The sequence below is a fragment of the Bubalus bubalis genome, chromosome 4 (genome assembly GCF_019923935.1).
Source record: "Bubalus bubalis isolate 160015118507 breed Murrah chromosome 4, NDDB_SH_1, whole genome shotgun sequence".
NCBI classification, from domain to species: domain Eukaryota; kingdom Metazoa; phylum Chordata; class Mammalia; order Artiodactyla; family Bovidae; genus Bubalus; species Bubalus bubalis.
In genome coordinates, this window is record NC_059160.1 from 108,107,940 (window position 1) to 108,118,014 (window position 10,075).

The window sequence follows — 10,075 nt, forward strand, 5'->3', positions numbered from 1 at the left end:
TCATCCCACCAGCCCTGAATTCTGCCCTTTGATACAGGAATTCACATAGGCTTTTGATCTTTGCTACCCAAGCTGTGTACACTTTGGGGAACACACCCTGTCAAAGTTGCAGCAAGCCTGCACACCTCCCCGGGAGCTCTGTCTTTCCAGGGGTCACCATCCCCCTGGCTTTGTCAGCATTTTTGTGGGACTCTCTGGGTCAACCACAGTCGGGTTATCCAGGTTTACATTCATATCTTAGATCTCAGTCCTTCTGTGGCCTTCCTTCCAGAAGGTGCTTCTTCAATTCCCATCTGCTCTGATCTGAACTCTGTCATGACCATCTTGAGCTGGGAAAGATGTTGTTTTCCATTGACGCTCCGCAAGAAAGTCATGAACTCACAGCTTTTCCCAATCAGTAGCAACATCTCAACAGAAACTCTTCTCATACTTCTGTCCCTGTTTGGTTATTATCTAGAGACTTCCAATTGTTGTCTTTAATAATCTAGTCAGTGTTGTCATTGCTATCTGCTGGAGGAACTGCCCGATCTCTTCAACTGGCCATTACCTGAAGTCCACCCTGGACTATTTTAATAGCCTTCGGGCTTGTCTTCCTGCTTCCACCCACACCTCCTCCACACAGAAACTAGCTCCTGGAAAAGTGCTGGCACAAAGCAGGCACTAAGTAAATGTTCCCTGAATGAATGAATGAACAAACTTCCCTAAGATAACAGAGCTGGTAGAACTGGAATTTATACCTTGACTAAACAGTCTAAAAATTTAACAGCTAAATTACACTGCACAGAGTGGCTAACAATTCTTTACTAAGATATAAATCTGGTCAAAGAGCAAAAAATGCACTTCTTTGACACAAACAATAAATTTCATATAACGGGGAAAATGTCCTTCTTTTCATAATCTTTACTTAAACAAAAATTAACATTCCTTTTCAAACGTACATTATAAAAATCATTTTTAATACTAGAGGCAGCTGCCCATTTGTAGAATTGAATATCTTACATAAAAAAAAATTTAACAGGCTAAGATACACTGCAAAAGTGAATATCCTGGTCTAGATTGTATTATTGCTGAATAGGCTTAAAATTCAACATTCAAAACTTGAAGCTCATGGCATCCAGTCCCATCAAACGATGGGTGAAAACGTAAACAGTGACAGACTTTATTTTCTTGGGCTCCAAAATCACAGCAGATGGTGACGGCAGCCATGAAATTAACAGACCTGTGCTCCTTGGAAGAAAATATATGACAAACCTAGACAATACATTAAAAAGCAGAGACATCACTTTGCCCACAACGGTCCCTGAACAGCCAAGGGTATGTTCTTCCCAGTGATCATACACAGTTGTGAGAGCTGGACCCTAAAGAAGGCAGAGCGCCAAAGAATTGATGCCTTTCAACTGTGGTGCTAGATAAGCCTCTTCAGAGTCCCTTGGAGAGCAAGATCAAACCAGTCAATCTTAAAGGAAATCAACCCTGAATACTCATTGGAAGGACTGATGCTGAAGCTGAAGCCCCAAGATTTTGGCCATCTTATGCAAAGAGCTGACTCATTGGAAAACACCCTGATGGTGGGAAAGACTGAGGGCAGTAGGCCAGGGCAGAGGGCGAGACGGTTTGATGGCATCACCAACGCAATGAACGTGAACTTGGGCAAACTTAAGGAGACAGTGAGGGACGGGGAGGCCTGGCGTGCAGCAGTCCATGGGGGTCTCAAAGAGTCGGACGCCACTGGGCAACTTCACAACATTTTCTTCTTGGTCATAATCACCCAGAGAAAGCAATGGCAACCCACTCCAGTACTCTTGCCTGGACAATCCCACGGACGGAGGGGCCTGGTAGGCTGCAGTCCATGGGGTCGCTAAGAGTCACGACTGAGCGACTTCACTTTCACTTTTCCCTTTCGTGCACTGGAGAAGGAAGTGGCAACCCACTCCAGTGTTCTTGCCTGGAGAATCTCAGGGATGGGGGAGCCTGGTGGGCTGTCATCTATGGGGCCGCACAGAGTCGGACACGACTGAAGCGACTTAGCAGCAGCGGCAGCATAATCACCACTTGAAATTATCTTAATCAAGAATCCAAAAAAGACTCATCACGTTAGGTGATGACATCTCCTGCTGTGTTTTCACACGGATCTGTAAGCACTGTTCAGCGTTTCCCTCCAATCAGAAAAATTACTGTTGAATTACTAAAGAAAGGTCCTACCACTGTTTCTTGTTCTTTTTAAACTGTGGAAATACAAAAGCACCCGAGATCCGAGAGGCGCTTCACAGAACCACGCCACCAGGAGGCGGAAAAGCAGCTCCGCTCTCTGCTCCGCTCTCTCCCACGCAGCAATCTGTCCAGCCAGCTCCCCGCCGGCGCGCGCGTCCGCTCGACTTCCGCGACCCAGGACGCTACCCAGGGCCCGGGATCTCTCCCCGCCTTCTTGCCCGCCCCGCCCACCAGCCATTCACCTGACATTCTCCCGGCTTCCTCTAGGGGGCACGCCTCTGACGCCGCCGCGAACGTCCTGAGCGCCGACAGCACCGTCTCTGGGGGCAAATCAACCAGTTTCTCCCACACAGACTCCGTGTAGAAGTCCACCGTATGTGCATTAGAAATGGGCAGGGCTTCCCTCAGGAACCGCAGCAGCTTCTGCAACTTGGCACGTAACGTGGACAGGTCCTGGGTCACCGGGAGCGGGCCGGAAGCCGCCATGACGCCCCACCCTCCTGGACTGTAGGTGGCGCAAACGTGGCCTCGAGGCAAGGGCTCGGTGAAGCAGGAAAGGCCGGATAAGTAGAACTCAGATGTGGATTTTTTGGGTGGGCAATGGATTGCTTCTGCCTGATGACGTATTTTGACTGAGTCCGTTGTGTTTTTCCTGCGCCTTGGTTGGTGTGCCATGGCGCCCGTTTGGCCGGCAGCAAGGGGGCGAACAGGGGGGTTGGGTACGCGTGGAGGAGTTTCACCGGTTGAACACAGAAATAAGAATGTGAAACGGAAAACATGGCGACCTAATCATCTGCAAGCCTTCGCAGGGAGCGTTCGCGAAGGTACGTATATAAGAAGGCAGCCTTTTACAAGTCCTCGGCCCTACGAAATCTTCGGATACGCCATCCTCCCAAGCTGGGAAGGATTTAGGAACCAGACCCAGCCCTACTTGGAGCCAGGAAATGTGTTCTTAAATTCGCCGAAGCTGTGGGGTTTTCAGAGGTCTGGATGAGAAGGCGAGGAAGTACTGCTCACTCTAAATCTTTAAACATTTTCCTCGACTTACGCTCATTTTTTAAATATCTGAACTCTTTCCTTTACGTTTTCCCCAAACCTGCATGTAGTACAGTAAAGACTAGAAGGCAAGCTAGAAATTTACCGATTCTCACCCTTACTGATTAAAAATATCGCAGAATCGTCTGTTTTTCTCTTACTATCTTTATTTGCTTTAGTTTGTATTTTTCGTTTTATCTTGCCGTCAGTAAGTACCCTTAAATCCCATATGGAATGCTAAATCTTAAGTAAGTACAGTTTTCTGATAATTGCTGTTGAGAAAGTCATACACCACCATCTAACCTGGTTAATGTTGAATTACTTAAAAAAAATCAGTCATAGGGTAGTTTCTCTAAGGTAAAATAATAGATGTGAAGTGAAATGAAAGGCGCTCAGTCATGTCTGACTCGGCGACCCCATGGACTGTTCTGCCAGGCTCCTCTGTCCGTGGAATTCTCCAGGCCAGAATACTGGAGTGGGTTGTTCAGTCTCTCAGTCGTGTCTGACTTTTTGCGACCTCACGGACTGCAGCATGCTGGGCTTCCCTGTCCTTCACCGTCTCCCCGAGCTTGCTCAAACATGGTGATGCCATCCTGCCATCTTGTCCTCTGTCGTCCCCTTTTTAATCTTTTCCAGCATTAGGAGCTTTTCTATGAGTCAACTCTTCACGTGAGGTGGCCAGAGTATTGGAGCTTCCAGCTTCAGCGTCAGTCCTTCCCATGAATATTCAGGGTTCTGTTCCTTTAGGATTGACTGGTTTGATATCCTTGCAATCCAGAGGATGCTGAAGAGTCTTCTTCAACACCACAGGTGTTCAAAAGCATCAGTTCTTCAACCACAGCCTTCTTAATGGTCCAACGCTCACATCCCTACATGACTACTGGAAAAACGATAGCTTTCACTAGACGGACTTTGTCCTCAAAGTAATGTCTCTGCTTTTTAATATGCTGTCTAGGTTTGTCATAACTTTTCCTCCAAGGAATAAGCATCTTTTAATTCCCGTTTAATTTCATGGCTACAGTCACTATCTGCAGTGGTTTTGGAGCCCAAGAAAATAAAGTCTGTCACTGTTTTCCATTGTTTCCCCATCTATTTGCCATGAAATGATGGGACTGGATGTCATGATCTTAGTTTTTTGAATGTTGAATCTTAAGCCAGCTTTTTCACTCTCCTCTTTTCCCTTCATCAAGAGGCTCTTTAGTTCCTCTTTGCTTTTTGCCCTAAGGGCAATGTTATACGCATATCTGAGATTATTGATATTTCTCCCAGCAGTTTTGATTCCAGCTTGTGCTTCCTCCAGCGCAGCATTTCATGTGATGTACTCTGCCTATAAGTTAAATAAGCAGGGTGATGATGTACATCCTTGACGTACTTCTTTCCTAATTTGAAAAGAGATTGTTCCATGTCCAGTTTTAACTGATGCTTCTTAACCTGCATACAGGTTTCTCAGGAGGCAGTTAAGGTGGTCTGGTATTCCCATCTTTTGAAGAATTTTCCAGTCAAAGGCTTTAGCGTTGTCAGTGAAGCACAAGTAGATGTTTTTCTGGAATTATCTTGCTTCTTCTCTGATCCAGTTGATGTTGGCAATTTGATCTCTGGTTCCTCTGCCTTTTCTGAGTCCAACTTAAACATCTGGGAGTTCTCGGTTCAGATAATGTTGAATAGAAGTGAGGGGTTTTTTTCTCCTCTTTGGTATTTGTTGAAGACCTAGATTAAGTGTTTAGATGAATTAATGAATCTGTTTAATTTATGAGTACAATAAATTGGAGTTGTGTAACACTTTAGTTGTTTTTCCTTCTTTGAGACTTTCCTTCTTTCCTTCTCAGTTGAGTTCTTCCCAACTTCTGTTAGCTTAGTCTTTTTGCAAAGGACCAAGATACTATTTATTCCAGTAGCTTCAACTTCTTTTCTTGAAATAACATTTTAAAGCAAAACATAATGAAATCGAGCATCTGAACATGATGGTGTAAAAATTAACACCATGGTTAATTTTTAACCAATGTTTAACATGATGGTTGTTAAATTAACAACAATATTTTTCATGCAATGTTTTCTGAGAAAGTAATTCAAGACTGATGTATTCTTCAACAGGACAAGGCTTTGCATTTCGAAGAAAACTCAAGATTCAGCAAACTTATAAGAAGTTACTCCGGAGGGAAAAGAAGTCTCAAACCCCAAGTGAATCCCCCTTCACAGATTGGTATCCCGATCATCTGAAACATCTTTATTTAGCTGAAGAGGAAAGACTCAGGAAGCAGCTTAGAAAAGCTGACCAGCCTCTGTCAGAAGAACAGGTTGATCAGCCTTTGCCAGAAGACCAAGGTAGCAATGACCAGGCTTTGTCTGAAGAACACTGTAGCACTGAGCAGCCTCAGCCAGAAGAACCGTGTAGCATAAGAATAAAGTATGTATTGCAGTCTTTTGAAATTCTTTATTGTGGATATAAGTAGCATTTTATGAAAGAGATTATAGAACAGTTTCTGTAGTATTGGGAATTTGCCTTAGGGCATTTCAGAAGTCGCACGTGATTATGTGAAAATATTTTCATGGAGGCTTTCTTGTTAGCTTAAATGACTGAGTTATGTTAGGTAAGCTTAATAAACAAAGTAATGAAATGTAATTAAGAGATCTGGGTTTTAGATTTAAGCCTCTCAAGTACATTTATTTGGACCATGGTTAACACTTGCTATTTATGTTTTTAAAAATCTAACTTTTGAGAGGTATTCTAGTGTAGTGCATCATAGACTCTGGAGTGGCTTTAATATGTTGGTGTGCAATGTCCTCTTCTTTAAAATGGAAATAATAATAGTAAGTATGTGATTTACAGTTACCATATTGCACACCCCAGGATGGATTATTTATAGACTATGGTATCCCTGGCCTATCTCATAATGTTGTGATGATTAAATGACTTCATTTATATATGGTCCTTTAAAAGGCATGTGATACATGGGAAGTGGTATATGACTGTTAACTGCTACTACTACTACTATTAATATGAATTTTTTCCCCCAGAGAACATATACTTGATTGCAATTAAAAAATAAATGAAATGGAAAGAGACAAGTTGGTCAGAGAACTTTGGGATTAAAGTTCGTGTACACCCCTAAAGTCCTTCATAACATCCTTCAATTTGGCAGCCTGTCATTTCTACCATCCATATGCTGGTTACTTCTTTAAACGTTTTAGGACCTTTCAGAATTTTCTGTATTTTCCCTGGTTGAATTATTTCTCCAAGACTCTATATTTATCACCTTCTATATCTTGAAAGGTATAACAAAAAATCTAACGTGTTATTTGGATGTCTTACTAGCAAGATTTAATATCTTTCTTTCAACATCTCTCCCCCTGCCTTAAGTTGCACTAGTGAGATTTGACTATATAAGTACTATATTTGATGTAATTTTGACATAATTTTGGTTATATTATTTTTAATGCTTTTGATTTGTTTTCATTTATCTTGCAAAGCTCCATTAATATTCCAAAGAAAAATAAAAAGAAAACGTCAAATCAAAAAGCACAGGAAGAATATGAGCAGATACAAGCTAAGCGTGCTGCTAAGAAACAAGTAAGATCTATTTTAAAATATTTAGATTCATTTTTCTTTATCCTAAGTGTATATGTAAGCTTTTCTTCTAAATATGGGGCCCATAGTATGCCCATCCGTAAGTATGTACAGGGTAAATGAATAATCTGAGAGGAGCTGGAGAATTTCAACATTCCAATTCCTCCATTGTTTATGTTACCCTCGAAGGTGATAGTAAGAGTCATTTTTTAACAATTGCCTCAAAAGATCATACATAATAAAATTTGAAAACTACCAAAAAATATAGATTTTTATAAATTTACATCAAAGCAAGTAGAAGTCAGAGGGAGGTATTAGAATAAAATAATATTTTAAAGAGTTTTTCTTGCTCTTTAAAAACCGTACTAGATTAACTTAGCAGTAAGTTACCATTCTTTGTTATCATTCATAAACCCACAGTTATAATAGCTTTGTTTAAATGAGTAGAACAAAATCATGTGCAGCTTCAGCAAAACTGTTTATCTGTGGTTCATTCATATTTCTTACATTAAAGCTCTGTTAATCTATCACATTAAAAAGGTTTAGCACATCACTCAGAAAGACCCCAAAGTTGGTGCTGATAATATAATTTCTTGTATGTGTTAGTTTTACAGATTGTATAATTAAGAAATCTGGAAGTTTAACATGTAAAATTTATTTATTTTTAAACTGATGGCAGACTAGAGTGAAGTAGGAATATTTCTCCATGGAAAAACTAAACCTCTATTTCATAGATTGTTACAGTATACTTTGCTTTTTAAACCAACCTTCTGATACTGCCACCTTTGTAAATAGTATATTAGGTGAAATAAGAGCCATTATACTGTAAAACATACAACATTTAAAAAATTGTTATATATTATATTAAAATATAGTACATTGATATATATAATTATGTAATATATGTGAAAGCACTTTCTTATTTATGTCATCATACAAATGTAAGGATGTGTCATGTAGAAGCTATATGTGTTACAGGAGAAGTTCAGAAACAGTGCACTTATTGTATTATTTCAAGAACTTTTAACTTTTATATATAAGAGTATAGTATTTTAAGTAGTACTTGTCAGATCTATATAACTTTGAGTTATTTTTCTTTAAGTGCAAATGAATTTAAGTCTTGATCTTAGCAAATCAGATGAACATGATAATTCTTAAATAATCAAAATCATATTATCTACAACAATATTTTACATATATACAGTGTACAGTCAGTAAGTACTTCTTGAATTTAAATACTTCTTGAATTAAACCTGTCAGATGGCAAATTTAAAAGAATACCAGATATTCTAGAAATGATTTCAGTGTTACAGGGACTAGATAACCTGTAAAGTCACTTCTGACTCTTCAGTGGATCTAATTAAATGATGAAATTATTTAATATGCCTTCTCTCTTTGTGCTTTGATTTTATTCATATGCAAAATTAAAATTGTTAAATAATCTTGCATTATGCTATGCTATAGCACATATGATAGTTTAAAGGCAAAGAGAGTACACTACTGCGCTTACTAGTAGCATTTCACATTTTGAAAAATACAGGACAGACCTTGAAGTGTTTGCATGGTGATAGCTATTTCAACAGAATTGTGACCAATATCTACTGTTTGTCACTAATGAAAATTACATACGTTAATAATTTCAGGAATTTGAGAGGAGAAAACAAGAGAGAGAAGAAGCTCAAAGGCTCTACAAAAAGAAGAAAATGGAAGTGTTCAAAATACTGAGCAAAAAGACTAAAAAGGGGCAACCAAACTTGAATTTACAAATGGAGTATCTTCTAAAAAAAATACAAGAAAAGAATTAAGTCAGACGTTGTTGCCTGACTAATCAACCGTTAAAATATATGCTTGCTATTGAGTTCTTTTGTATATGGATTGTCCCTCCTAACATATAACTAAATTTGTCAACATAAACTGAATGGCTAAGCTATATTAAATATAAGATATCCAAATATTTTTGTTTTTATAAAAGAAAATTTTCTATATATGCTCTGTTATATATGATTTGATTTTTATTTATTTGCCACTGAAGGAAGGTTGCCCTTAAGAATTGAAAGAACCTGCTATTTCTGCGACAAGTTCAAGCATGTGATAATTTTGTACCGTATGAAATTCAGATGAAATAAAGTGTTTTGAAAGTAAGGGAGCAAAGCTTTCAACAGATTATTTCAATAAGTGTTTAAGTTTAGTAGTGAACTGTTATGGTTTTAAAATTCTATAATTACGGAATCCTGAAGGAGGCAGAGACTCCCCTTGAACTTTTTTTATGTATCTTCAGTACATTTTATAGGGGGAGGATCCTATACACCATATTTTATTTATATGTATATCCTATACACCATATTATATCCTATATACCATGTTATAGTGTGGTCTTCATAAAGCACAGTTTGATATTTATAATCATTCCCTTAAGTGGAATAATGGATTGGCCCAAAAAGTTTCTTTGGGCTTTCCTGTAACTTACAGAAAAACCAGAACGAAGCTTTTTGCTAACTCACTGCATAGTGTAGTATTTTTTGAAGGGTGATGGCAGCCTCACAGTGTCAGAGCAGGTCTTAAGCGTTCCAGATCCTATGGGACCGTATCGTGTAAGAACGTTGTTACGGTACCTACCAGTGTTGTGTCTCTTGGTACCTTTGTGAACCAAGGGAAAGTACTGCAGTGCTGCTGCTCCTGTTTCCTTGAAATCACTGTAAATCAGATTATCAACATTATAAACAAAAGAACCACAATAATCGTAAAACATTGCATTGTAAATGCTATCCTTTGTAAGTGGTAACAGGTGCACCACAATGTTGCTTTAAGGTTTTGGTAGCTCTACTGATGATGCTACATTTAAAGGTGCAATAGAAGATGCTGAGGAAACATGACTTACTAAAGAGGAATTCTTTATTACAGAGAAGAACATTGCTTAATAATTTGCAGTACATTATATTATATGGGCTTTCCTGGTGGCTCAGATGGTAAATGACAGGAGACCTGGGTTTGAGGAGATAGCAGTGCTGGAGACCAGGTTTTGATCCCTGGGTCAGGAGGATCCCCTGGAGAAGGGAATGGGCTATCCACTCCAGTATTCTTGTCAGGAGAGTTCCATGGACAGAGGAGCCTAGCAAGTTACAGTCCATGGGGTTGCAAAGAGACACGACTGAGTGACTTTTTCATATATGTATTGCATTTAAAATGAACGACTCAGCCTAAATTTGGCTACATTGGTAAAAACAGTAGACTGTGAAGCAGTGTAAAATAGTTAATTGGTTAATA

General features: G+C 39.3%; 2 protein-coding genes across 8 annotated transcripts in view; one reads left to right on the forward strand and one right to left on the reverse strand.

Annotated features, from left to right (window-relative positions):
- The window catches only part of METTL25 (methyltransferase like 25), a 113,778-nt gene extending 111,081 nt beyond the window's left edge, over positions 1–2,697 (reverse strand). For all 7 annotated transcript variants that reach the window (XM_025284389.3, XM_025284390.3, XM_025284388.3 and 4 more), the window contains exon 1: positions 2,454–2,697. In XM_025284389.3, coding sequence (XP_025140174.1) covers positions 2,454–2,697 — 244 coding nt within the window. The remainder of the gene's footprint in view (positions 1–2,453) is intronic.
- A 34-nt stretch (positions 2,698–2,731) lies between these two features.
- Positions 2,732–8,953, forward strand: CCDC59 (coiled-coil domain containing 59). Its single transcript, XM_006074844.3, has 4 exons — positions 2,732–3,035; positions 5,338–5,650; positions 6,715–6,814; positions 8,455–8,953. Exons 1-4 carry the CDS (start codon positions 2,885–2,887, stop codon positions 8,614–8,616), a joined length of 726 nt encoding a protein of 241 aa, XP_006074906.2. The 5' UTR covers positions 2,732–2,884; the 3' UTR covers positions 8,617–8,953.
- The last annotated feature ends 1,122 nt before the right edge of the window (positions 8,954–10,075 follow it).

What these genes read in the sequence shown, in the direction of transcription:
- CCDC59 (XM_006074844.3), top strand. Translation starts at nt 2,885, where the DNA reads ATGGCGCCCGTTTGGCCGGCAGCAAGGGGGCGAACAGGGGGGTTGGGT. An exon ending in CGCAGGGAGCGTTCGCGAAG is followed by an intron (nt 3,036 to 5,337) that starts GTACGTATATAA and finishes ATTCTTCAACAG; the next exon opens with GACAAGGCTTTGCATTTCGA. An exon ending in CCGTGTAGCATAAGAATAAA is followed by an intron (nt 5,651 to 6,714) that starts GTATGTATTGCA and finishes TATCTTGCAAAG; the next exon opens with CTCCATTAATATTCCAAAGA.